Here is a 13,430-nt window from a genome sequence, read left to right as displayed (position 1 = left end):
AGGCTGCATAAGCTACTTAGTCCTGGTGTTGCCATGGCTGTGGCATAGGCTAGTAGCTGAGGCTTTGATTTGACCCCTAGCCTGAGAACTTCTATATGCTGCAAGTGCAGCACTGAAAAAAAAAAAAAAAAAAAAAAGAGAGAGAGAGAGAGAGCTATTCATTATACTTAACATTTTCATGGATGAATGGATAGGTGAATAAATGAACCAATGAATGAGGATCCAGATACTGTATGTATTCTTCATCTTTTTCCCCCCTCTGAGATAAATGGTACAGACAGGTGTTGCCATGGAGCCAATAAAGTACAAATAGTTCTTCCTGGGTCTCTAAAGGACTTGGGGGAAAACAAAACAAAACAAAACAAAACAACCTGGTAAGGGTGATGGGATAAGCAGCTAATTAAAGACTTTTGCCTAAAGGGAGTAAAGGGCAGGTTCAGGAACCTTTCAAAAGATGCCTCCCACTAAAAGAAATTCTGACAAAGGCCATATATTGTCAGAGCTATTAGTGGCTACAGGGGGTTATCTGAATCACAGTGTGTAAGAAAGAGGAGAATTTGGGGTTTTAAGAGACTTAAAATTTTAAGAATCTGAAGTGTAACAAAGGTCAAACTTGGAAGATAAAAACTCAGTCTTTGGCAAATCTTTCAGGTTTACTACTGTTTCATGTCCAATATTCTTTTAACAGTACTATTGTAATTTACCTAAGAATAGCTTGATCTGACAGATTTGAATAAGATTATTAAATATAATTTTCTTACACTGGCTAGTTAAATTTGTGGATCCGCTAACTTAGTATTTGACCATTTTAACTATAAGTACAACTTGCATATTATACCTAATATGGCTGCTTTCCAGCCAACAGTTTAATTTCAGTCTGTCAATTTCTGCAAAATTACTGAACATTCTATTCTGCTTTACTCTGACAGAAATAAATGAAAGTGTTGATAGCACTAATAAGAACTGTGAAACTGAAACAATTACAATTGAGATAGAAATCACTAGGAATGTAGGGCATTGTTTTGTTTTGAATTGGACACTCATTTGGCCTAAGCTGTTAAATGATCATTTGTTAACCTGTGAAGGCAAAGAAAATATAATTACTATGTATAAAATCTTGCAAATAGATTGTCAAAGATTATATTTAAACTGTCAAGTATAAATAGAGATTTATTTTCACAGAATAAAATTACCTACGTAATATGTAAATGTATTGTTTGTGTTTTAACTACACATCTTTCCTATGGATTCTCTGATCTCTTGAAACTTAAAGAAAGCAAAATGAGTAAGAGTATCACCAAGTGGTGAAAGACTGAATTTGGAAAAACATGGACTCTGGACATGGGGAGCTGGCCAGCTGTTCTACTTCTACAAAAATTCATGAAATTATCATACTTATTTGCTAAAATTCATTCACTGAACACATGTTTATTGAACATCTCATATGTGTCAAGTCCCCTTTTTGTTTAGCAAAAACCACAAACATTGTGGCAAGGAGAGAAAGTAAGAAAGATTGGGGGAAAAAACTGTAATTTGATGAGTGGTTGCTGTTAAAAAATAAAACAAAACATAAACAAACAAAACAGGATAAGGGCATAGAGAAAAACTGGCAGTTGAGTGGTAGAAATTATTTTTGATAGGATGGCCAAGAAAGATAATTAGGTGGATTTGAATGTAGCAATACAGTAAGCCCCAAAGGTATCTTGGAGGGTTCATGCTCCAAGCAGAAAGAATAGAAAGTTTAAAGGTCTTGAAGCAATTAACATTTTTACCCAAATAACAGATGTTGAAAATGAATGCAAAATAAAGATAATTCTTTGATATCAACCTAAGATAACTCTGCACTTGACTTTTATGTTTGAATCTTTAAGATATCTGGCCTTTTTTTTTTTTGAATATTTTGAACATTTAAAGACGTAACCATTTTTATTCATAACATTTGAAACTAAAAAATATTTATAGTTAAAAATAGAAATGCAAAGTATATTTTCATTTATGTAAAGACTACCAGTTAGACCAAATGGTAAATCCTAAACTGAGCTACCATCTGAGTGTCATTTAGAATCGTTTTCCTATCTCACACAAATCCCATATGTCCTCTGTTATAAATTCAGTTTTTTGGATTTACATCTGTCCAAAAAGGTATAAATTATTTTTAAGTGGCATAAGGTAATATGTTCTTTTTGTGTGAACTTGGCTGGAAATAGAGGTCATCTGATACAATTTTTTAATCTCAAAATATGTACTTTCAAACCAATGAAAAATAAAAAGTAGTACGCTTTATGTTTAAAGACTCATCATAAGGAATTCCCGTTGTGGCTCAGCAAGTTATGAACCCAACTAGTATCCATGAGAATGTGGGTTCCATCCCTGGCCTCACTCAGTGTGTGAAGGTGATCTGGCACTGCTGCAAGCTGCAGCATAGGTCACAGACACAGCTCCCATCTGGCATTGCTGTGGCTGTGGCATAGGCCTGAAGCTGTAGCTCCCATTTGACCCCTAGCCTGGGAGCTTCCACATGGTGCAGGTGTAGCCCAGGAAAAACAAAAACAAAAACTCTCCATAGACGCAGTGACATGTTTCTCAAAAAGCCCAGTGAACTACAGATGGAGGGGCTTTTGATAGGGAGATTGTAATGCCTCCTGAGTCCCTCATCTTTTGCCCTTAAAAATAAAAGAGTGAGGCTGAATCCATTCAGCTAAAGTCCACTAGCATTTACTCCTGAAGCTGCATGTTAATCATGGCAGTCTTAAAGTCTTTCATAGGCTTTAATGCCTGGTAGGAGCACCTGTCCTTGCTAAAATAATGAATCTATAATAACACGGACTGACCTTCCTTTTATTTAACATGGAATTTTATTTATTATGGAAAAAATACTGGGATTAATCAGCTGATACATTTGATATATGGATGAGCTTTGTGATAATTATGTAGAATAGGGGTTGTCTTCTGCTGTAAACAAAAATGGCTTATGTGTATAGTATAGAATTCTTATTCTCTACTCTCCATCTAACAGTATATATTACTTTTCTCCTCTTTCCCTTTCTTCCTCAACTGTTCTTTCATGATTCTTTCTTTAATGTCAACTCATTTTTCCCTTTTATCTCTTTCCCCTTTCTATCCTTCATACCTAATGTACAAAAGAAAATTTTGGAGGGGATAATGTAATATTTGAATATTTAAGAGTCAGAAGAAAATGCAGAATGCATACCTTGGTTAAATATATATTTTCAAGACCAATTAGAATTGTAGTAATCATTGTTTTAATTTTAACTTTTGTATTTTAGATCTCTACCAACAAAAACAAACCAAATCATGAATATACACCTATTGTTAGAATTCTGTTCCTTTTCAGCCAATTTTCTGTTAATTCATAAATAGATGGAAAGAAATTTCACAATCCCCCTAAATAATATATTCTAATAAACAATTACTATTCTCAAGAAAATTGTCATTACATTTCCCAAAACCTTTCTAAAAATTTTCAGTTGCAAAGAAAAATCTTGCCTTCAAGGAACTCTAAATTATTATAATTAGAAAGAATGATAGAAGTCCTTGCTTTTAGCTCTTTTCAAGATGTAAAAATCTTTTTGGAAGATAATTTTTATAAGTAATAACTTTAAAGTGTTATTAAAACAACATATTGACAAATAAAAATCAATAAAATAAATATTTTATCAGCATTGCATATAAATTCTTTAGTCTAAATCCAATACTTTCAAAGGATTGAAGTTTGCACTTCTGGATTTATGGTAGAGAATTTGGCAACCACAAAAACAACGTAATTTTCGAGTGCTTAATATGTTTCCAAGGACTATGCCAAGTCTTTAAATCATTTAATAGCCACAATAAACCTATAACTTTCCTACTATATTGAGATGGGAGTTGAGAATCAGAGATTTTGTAAAATTTCCAGGATCATGTAATAACTCACCACAATTCAGTGTTAAGGTCAAAGCCTAAGACCATTACCTATGGTTTAATTAACCTTCATGCTAAGAACCTACTACAATTCTCAGTTGTGAGGACTTTACTCAGTTTTACATGATCTTTTACAAATTTTCTCCATTAATTAAAATATAAAAACACATAAATATAAAAACAGAACTTTAAGGAGTAATACATAAATTTAAATTTCACTGCTTTGCATATGCAGATTCTTTGAATATTCTAAATAAATAGATGAATGTTTTTGACAATATTTAAAGATTAATGAGCTAGTTTATGACTTTCTGTATATCATCATATTACTCTACTTTTATCTTGAGGGAATTTTCATCTCATATGAAATAAAACAAAGATAGCTACTTATTCAGTTATCTTTCATTATATGGTATTGTTTATACTAATATGCACATGAAAAAACAAAGTGACAGAAATTATAAAAATAACTACTGGGAAAATTAGGCAGAAATAATGATTTTTTTCCTGATATTTATGGAGAAATATTTAAAAATCCGTTGTGTGGCTAAAGGGATTATTATTACCACGTATCTTTCTTTAATTATTAAACTGACTTAAAGCAATGTAATTTCCAATTTATGCATATTGTATGACTAACTCTGGCCAAGCCATATAGGAACATTTCTTTCAGCTCACGGTCTTTTAGGATAATTTATTTATTAGTATTTTATAAAAGTATGAAGTCAATCTAAATTGTAGCTCAGAAGGAAGAACATCTTCTATTTTCTCTTATGAGAATATAAAACTATGTAAAGAAGACCTCTTTGTTCTATTAACTCTGGCTTTATGTTAGGTGCAAAGTAGAAGGAACATCAAGTCCAAACGATTTTTTTCGCCTTTACTTGCTGACCGTCAAAAATATACTGTAACAGGTCAAGAAATTCCACATTATAAATAGGATATAGAAATCCAGTTAGGAAATAATTAGCTCATAAGTCAAAGACATAAACAACAGCAGCCTTCTATCATGTATATTGAGGTTTGGAGGCAGAAAACTTTACTTTCAAATTCTGCCCCACTTTAACTCTTATTAGGTTATGTCACCATATATTTTTTTAACTTCTCAAAGACTCGGTTTATGCATCTCTAAATTTTGAGATTAACTTATCCTTAGGTTTACTGTGAGGATTTAATTAAATATGTATTTATATTACTCGTCACAGAATCTGGCAAATTGTAAGCATTCAGTAAATGGTAATCATATTAGAAACTGGATATTTAGCTGATAGGTGAGAAAGTTTAAGAGTCATTTTCAGATTTTCAGTGTTTCAAATTTCTTTTTGCATGTGGTTTTCAACAAACAAAAGAATAATAAAAGAATAATTCACATTCCATTCATTGTAGTGGGAAGAACTAAAACACTGGTTGTAAGAACAATACCCTGTGAAATATGGTAGGTATATCTGTTTTGGAGGGTGAAAATATAGAATTAGTAGAGAAAACAAGTGACCATCCATCCTTCCTTTTGATTTCTGATAGTCCTGGTTTTTACCATTTCCCCAGCACAATTATTAATAATACCTTGATGTGAATGGTAAAAGATTTAAAGCAGCTATGTCCTATACAAAGTGTGTGTTCCATGAACGTATATCACCAGGCTTTACCTTCACTCCTTCCTCAGTACAAATGAGTATCCCTTCCATATCATATCAATTAAAATTTTAAAATATATTTTAACAAAAACTATCAACACATATAATTTATCTTTAGATATGGTAAGATGTGGAATTAAAAATACCTTTTATATATTTATAACTGTATATGTTTGCATATGCACTCTTCTCTAAAGAGTTAATTGAGATTATTAAAATAAAAACAAAATTTTGCTTATCTTTTATTAAAAAAAACTTCCTCTCATTTCCAAATCACTTACCAATAAAACTTTAATGAGAAATAATTCATTAGAACTATTATTAACCTGATATTAAACTTAACTACTCTTCTTTTGGTTTAATATCATGTAACTAAAAAAAAAAAAAAAAAAAAAAAAAAGCTCCAGCTATGTTCTTGAACCATCTGCATTTTCCACATTGATAGAATTCTACAAGATCCAAAAGCCACTGTAATGATCCCAAAATATTATAAAATTCTAGACAATTTTTTTAAATGGCTTAGGAAATGTTTTAATCTACTTCAAGTAACTTAGCAGGGCCAAGTTTAGAAAGTGTATATTTTGTCAATATAAATTAGATATAATACTAGAAAAATAAAGTTTGCAATAATGAGAATTCTGGCTAACTCTATGCCTTCTCTTTTGAAGTGTTTTTTTACTTATATTTGTGAAATACTGGGAAATGTTCTTATATTTTATACATATCATATCTGTAATTAATGGAGAAAAGAAAAAACATTTACTAATGCAAATTTTCTAATTTTTTTGATGACAAAAATCCACTTCTGTGATCCTTAAAAAATAGATAAATTCCTTACATATTGGCATAGAAATCTTTGCATAAACTCTTAAAAGTGAAAATAACACTTATTTCAAAGGATATTTGCATCTAATAATCGCCTATTAGTAGCATTCCAATTCTGTGTTATTGGAAATACGCATTTATATTTTCATTGATTGCACCACATCTCAGCTGCATAAATAGCCACTCTAATTTACATATTTAGATATATCATAACTAATACATTGTTTAAAATTTAATATAAAACTATTTTATTTGAAATAGGAGTGTTCAAATAGTCAAGGTAACTAAATTTGTTTTATAATATTTTCAGTCACAAAGCATACAAATTTTTATACTCACCAATACAGGTAGGTAAGGAATCATTCCACTGGGCCAAAGAATTCGGCACTGTATCACACCTAATTGCAATGGATCCATGGAGGATATATCCTGGATTACATTCAAAAAGAACCAATGAACCAACTGCAAATTCATTGCCAATCCTTCTTCCAAACCTTGGTTCAGGCACAGAACTGCATTGGGTGGAACTTGTTCTAGGAACAGCTGCATACAAATAATTGTTGATTTTATTTTCATAGTTGAGAGATACAGATTTCAAAATGTAACTATGCAAACAGATTTCAAAGAAATCTTCACTAACCTGAATTTTAGCTAACCATTTGAACACATCTCTAAAAGTTTTAAATTTCATACATAATATACAATTCAAAATGAATACTGCTATTGTCATTAATATTTTTCATTTAAAAACATTTTATTTTGATCCTTTAAAGAACATTAATTTTTTTCTGTTTTTTGTTTGACAAACTCACCAATATAACAATATACCTTGAGTTAGATACTTCAATTAATGGAATGATAACTGAAGGTTACATAATTTTCCTTTTTAAATTGGAATTCCAAGAGCTTACAAAAAAACAGATGTCCCGTTACATAATGTAATGTCGATTTTTTTTTAACAATATTTAGCCCTTTAAAACATAGATTTAAAAAGCAAACACAACACTTGATTAATTTCATAGCATGTTCATAAACTTAGTTGTTCAAAATATGTTTGTTATTGATGAAGGCAGTAACTAGATTCAGGTTAAGCAGAAGTCAGACAGATTAACAACAATAGAAGTTTTAATTTTAATAATCATACAATATCAAATTTGAAATTGCTTTCAGGCTTTATAGGTATATCCTTCAATTGTGACTTTTTTTGGATTAAGTAAAATAGAATGATAACAGGATGTTTTTTCTTTTTAAAACACATACAGATGGGATTAATAAGTTTGACAACAGCCCAAAAAATGATAGGTTGAATTCCAAATAGATTGGTTCCTCTTATGTGACTTGAGCGAAAATAACTTAATTTGTTTAGTGCCTTTTAAAAATCCTAATACCATGAATTGTTTACAGAGGGAAAATATTAAAAATGAGACAGTGTACTATTATAGCCAGTATAATTGGAATAAAAGTTTAATAAGAATATCAAATCACAAATGTTTATAGATATATTATGAGTAAAGTTCAAGATACATTTGAGAATGATCATATATAATTCAAACAAAATATTCTGATGATTGCTCTTAATTTAGTTTAATATAATGTGGAAAGTTGTCTATAAAAGGTGACAAAAAACCTATGTAAACTGACTTTGAATTGCACAAAAATATTTAATAGCCATGAAGAAAGTTGAGAAACTAAAACTTTAGAATGGAGTAATGATTTGCTTGGTATGTCTATGCACATCAGCACAAGAAGTTTGTACATCTTTAGCTTAGAATGCTAGACTATGAGGAAATAGAGTATGTAGAGTGAAGAATTGTCAGAAAAAAAAAAAAGATGTTTTGAAAACAGTATGCTGGAAGGAAGGAACAGCATGCAGTTAACTTGTGAATGATGATGGAAGCAATAGGTCTTTTATAACTTTGGTCAAAGAAATAGTGCTCTAATAACAGGAATGGACAGGGCAAAAGTGTTTCAAAAAACACACAGTTTCTATCTCCCCTATATGGTTATGAGGATCTCATAACTGAATTAATGCTGAACATAGCATGGAAACTTATATCATTCCTTAGTGTGTTTCTATGCTACAGGGTCACTTACCTTGATAAACAAAGTGAAATCCCTTAGCTGTTATTGGTCCAACTGAAGTAAATCGAATTGTGATCTGATTACCTGAACTCAGTGGAAGTGATTCTCCTACTCAACAAAACAAACACTAAGATATCATAAATAATTTCATTCAGTAAACCTAACAAATTATATTAATTTACACTGTCATTTGAAAACGTCAGTCTATGGTCTATCAAATTACTTTAATATATCCTACCACTGACAATATATTTTCTTTGGGTTTAGCTTCAACTGCAACATTTTAACTTGAAAGGCTTTTAGTACATTTTGATAAAATTGCTTCATTCTTTAAAGAATCTTTAAATATGACATTAAACACTACATTTACTTGATTGTAATCCCCCAAAAGAGTTGGTTTTATTTTTCTCAAGCATTGTATTACTGTTGTGTTTCTATTCTTTTTTTAAAATAAAGAATGATTCTATTTTCAGTTTACTTTATTTCTAACATGGATGACATAAATCTCAACTTTCACTATAATACCAATCAAAGTCAGTCTGTAATCAATAACTAATGCATGGCAGTTCTATTAAAGGATACCTGAATGGGATCCTGAGAGGGAAGATAACAGAGAAGATTGCTGAGTTGGCCCATCATACACCTCAACAACATCGTGGAGTGATGTCTGGAAAAATACAAACTGGCCAAACACCACTGATCAACAGGAACCAGGAGAAGCAAACAAATCACCAACCATCCAAAAACGAAAACAAAACAAAAAAACAAACAAAAAAAAATAGAAAGAGGAGGAGAGAGAGAACAAAGTATTACAATATAATAGTCATCTTTTTCTTTTCTACCTTTAAAAGAGGATAGGTGCCAATTGCTTGATATGACAGACATGTGTATTTCAGGTCATAAGAGTAATGACCATGACCTAAAAGCAGTAGAATTTTAAGACTATTGTTTAAGTAAATTAAATGGGTATAACATTTAATTTAGCTCAGAAATCATAAGGTTGGTGATTAATTCTTTATAATAACTACTTTTGATTTTTCCATCAGTTGTTTGTTTCTTTTCACTTTGTGACTCTCTTCTCTTTTTCTAAGTTTGTTCCCTCTTTTAAATAGCACAGACAAAGATTTAATTTTGGGGATTTATTTTAGATTGCTTTTAAAATGCTATTCCATTATAAATAATAGTTTCACTAGAATAAGTTCAGCAAGATACTTTTAAGGTATAGCGTTTAATTCACATTATAAGTTAAAAATGATTCCTAAATACCTATTATTAATCTTCTGCCAAAATAGACATATAATTTATGACTTTTCAGAAACTGAGACATTTTTTAATTGAGATATGAAATTTTAAAAAATTACTACTTTGATGGTAAGTACAGATCTGAAGCACTCACCAGTGGGTTTTTATACACATCTCCTTTTAACTTCATTTGGTACTTTTCCTTTAATAATGTATTACATTAACTTTATATGTAGAAACTACCCAAACTGTAGCTTACAAGGAAGGACCTTTTCTACAGCAGAAATCAGCTAGCATTTTGTTTTAAAAAAAATCAAATAGGTAAAAAAATTAATCCTTAAAACATTTCATTGACTAGAACAATTGTGGGGTTTAAAGACTATAATTTTTAAGTTTAATAATGCAAAATCAAGGTAATATTTATAAATTTGAAATCTCATTACTGTAATTAAACTATACATTTCACAAAGTTCTTCATATTTTATACATAAAATCAAGATTATGGCCATCCTATGGTGGTCATATGAAGACAGCCTTTTCATTTGAAACATGCTGAGTTTTGCATATGAACTCATACACATAATACTATAGCTACAAAGCTACACATATTTTTTGGTCTGCTAAAATAAGCTGGTGATCTCAGTCCAGTTCTCTGTGGGGTAAAAGAAAATAAACACAGAGATAGTGTTGTTGCTTTGAATAATTCCTGAACCTTAGAGGGCTGAATTTCATAAATAATCCTCCTTGAACATTTCTTCAAAGTCATGAAAACAAATTTATGCTTTTAACAACTCAGATACATGTAGTCAATTATTGTAATGGTTTCCAAGTCATATGAAAAATATCTAGTTCATACCTTTTTAAAAGATCCATATTTAGGTCTACGGAATCCCAAGCATAACATTCAAAAACAACTTTCCCTAAAATATTAAGAATGTTTTTGTTTTCAGTCTTTGCATTTATTTAGATTGGTGTTTGGATGGTCTGGTTTCAGATGTGTCTTTAAAAGTTTCTACTGTAATGAAGATGTTGCCATTGCCTTTCCATGTGTCAGTGCTGCTCTCTCCCTCAAAAAAAAATCTAGGTAGTCTAATTACAGGAACTTTGCCAAATCAAGTATGCTGTGCAACAAGGCTCTTGACAGATAATATTCCTTCTCTATATCTTTCTAGCAAGCCATTAAGAAAAACATTACAATTAAGCATCCTTTATCTCTGTCTTCCTAAATATCTCAAATATTCCACAATGAAATATGTCCAACTTCCAAACAACATCTAAAACAACCAGAATACAGTGATCCAAGATCTTTCTTTAAGAAAAAAGAAAAACAAACAAACAAACAAAAAAACACTTCCTCTTTTTTCTTGCCTATAGGCTTCTTGTTCTTATTAACTATTACTTCTCTATAGATAGACCAGAGTTTTGTGTCACCTGTAAATTAGGTATGTTGAGACTGTAACTTTTAATGACATAGCAGTAACACTGCATATTTGTATTACATTAAGTAAAGAAAACTCAAAAGGAGTTCCCGTCGTGGCTCAGTGGAAATGAATTCAACTTAGGAACCATGAAGTTTCAGGTTCAATCCCTGGCCTCGCTCAGTGGGTTAAGGGTCCGGCATTGCTGTGAACTGTGCTGTAGGTCACAGACGTGGCTTGGATCCTGCATTGTTGTGGCTGTGGCGTAGGCTGGCAGCTACAGCTCAGATTAGACCCCTAGCCTGGGACCCTCCACATGCCGTGGGTGTGGGCCTGAAAAGACAAAAAGACAAAAAAATAAAAACAGAAGACTCAAAATACCCTTTGAGTGGTGTTAGTAACTGCACCTGCTGTGAAGAGATTGAGGAGAACTTTGAGAAGAGTAGTGGGTAAGAGAGTGGCCTGTTGAATCTTGCTTTATTAACCCATCAGTAAGCTTACTTCCCCTTAACTTTAACCTTACTCTGCAGTAACATGGCCAATAAGAAATTTAAATTAATGATAGCTTTTATTAGAAAAACTCTGAGAGGGTAATGAATAAGTGCTTTGTAGTGTGAAGAATCAAAAAAGTTTTCATAGTGATGAGATTTCCAACACATTACCAGGTTAACTATTATTTTACTCAGTTGATAAGTTATATTTCTGAACCAAATCTCCCCTTCTTGGCCAGAAATCTCAAGAAGTAAATGGTTACCCCTATGTTTCCTTTCCCATTGTCTGTAAATGTCTTAATTTACTTAATTTTACTATGTTCAGCTAGCAGTAGGTCTTTTGCTTCTAAAATATTCTGAATAGCCAACTGTACTCTGCATAGTTGAGACTTATGTAGGAAAAAAAAAAAGTGAAATATTTTAAGGTGGATCAAAAGGTAACTGGATGTTGATTTTTGGTAAGCAAGTGTTGTCTAACACATAATTCTGGGTCACCTGTGTTTACGGGGTCTCTGGTGTAATGCATAGGATTATTGTTGTCCAATGGACAGACTTATTTTTTAGGTTTTTAAATTCATTTCAGTAGTCTATCTATCTACCAATCCATCAATTTAATTTGGTTATTTGAATTCTTTTCTGTTTTTTTTTTTTTTGTCTTTTTTGTTGTTGTTGTTGTTGTTGCTATTTCTTGGGCCGCTCCCGCTCCCTGGCTAGGGGTTGAATCGGAGCTGTAGCCACCGGCCTACGCCAGAGCCACAGCAACGTGGGATCCGAGCCACGTCTGCAACCTACACCACAGCTCACGGCAATGCCAGATCGTTAACCCACTGAGCAAGGGCAGGGACCAAACCCGCAACCTCATGGTTCCTAGTCGGATTCGTTAACCACTGCGCCACAACAGGAACTCCCTGAATTCTTTTTTGAACTTCTGTGGAATCTTACAGGCTTAAGTTAATGAGTCAAATAACAATTTTAATTAATGAGTTAGTTAAATAATTTTAACACATTTTATATTTGTATGGGAGTAATAATCATGTCCTCTTTAAAAAAAAATACCTTTTTCAACACTGATCTAGAAACTAACATCTCAACCTAATGGCTAGAGCACCTTTTTTTTTTTTTTTTTTTTTTTTTTTTTCCTTAGGACTACAATTAACTCCCAAAGTCTGGGCTGATTATGCTTTCTGGAATAATTAGCCACTCTCTATCTTCTTTTTCTTAGTTTCCAACAGGAATATAGAATTCTTTGCATCTCAGCTCCAAGCTGCTTTCTCTTTCTCTGGAGATTTGCATGAAGACACCAAAAGCACTTTGCTCTCAAACTATTAGGGCAGGCTGTAAACACTAACTGTTTCTTAAAGGAAACACCATTTTAAAGGGATTTTTTTTTTTTCCTTCTTTAAGCAAAGTGGATGTTAAAAATACTGTTTCTAACTTTTTTATTAAAAATCCTTTTTTACAATATATGTATTACTGCAAGCTAGAAGTGGGAAGAAACAAACTTAGTAAGGTAGAATTAAACACTTAAAAATCTATATGAAAAAGTCAATGCAAATAATATATTATTATTTCTGAAATTACTTCTGAGTCTCTTATTTTTGATATATTTTATCCAAGAATACAGTTTATTAATTCAACTACTATTCACTGATTGTATTCTAGGATGTATAAGGGACTTAGCTAAATGTTGGGGTTAAAAAGTGACATAAAGAAAGGGTCTCTGCTTCTTAGATTCCCTTCATTAGATTTGTGGTCATTCAGGTGGCAGCTTATCTTTATTCTTTGTATGAGAAGATGTTAGATTTCCTAATTAAGTT

At 31.6% G+C, this 13,430-nt stretch overlaps 1 protein-coding gene across 6 annotated transcripts in view; it reads right to left on the bottom strand.

Moving 5' to 3' along the window:
* CSMD3 (CUB and Sushi multiple domains 3) overlaps positions 1-13,430 on the bottom strand; it is a 1,223,593-nt gene that overhangs the window by 181,852 nt on the left and 1,028,311 nt on the right. For 5 of the 6 annotated variants that reach the window (XM_021090582.1, XM_021090583.1, XM_021090585.1 and 2 more), the window contains 3 exons: positions 9,045-9,158; positions 8,475-8,570; positions 6,720-6,923 (listed from right to left, as the gene is read on the bottom strand). In XM_021090582.1, the coding sequence (XP_020946241.1) occupies positions 6,720-6,923; positions 8,475-8,570; positions 9,045-9,158 (414 nt within the window). The remainder of the gene's footprint in view (positions 1-6,719; positions 6,924-8,474; positions 8,571-9,044; positions 9,159-13,430) is intronic. The other variant, XM_021090584.1, reaches the window with a different exon arrangement.

Source organism: Sus scrofa, chromosome 4, assembly GCF_000003025.6.
Source record: "Sus scrofa isolate TJ Tabasco breed Duroc chromosome 4, Sscrofa11.1, whole genome shotgun sequence".
NCBI lineage: Eukaryota > Metazoa > Chordata > Mammalia > Artiodactyla > Suidae > Sus > Sus scrofa.
Note: the sequence above shows the minus strand (reverse complement) of the source record. Positions and strands in the feature narration are given on the sequence as shown.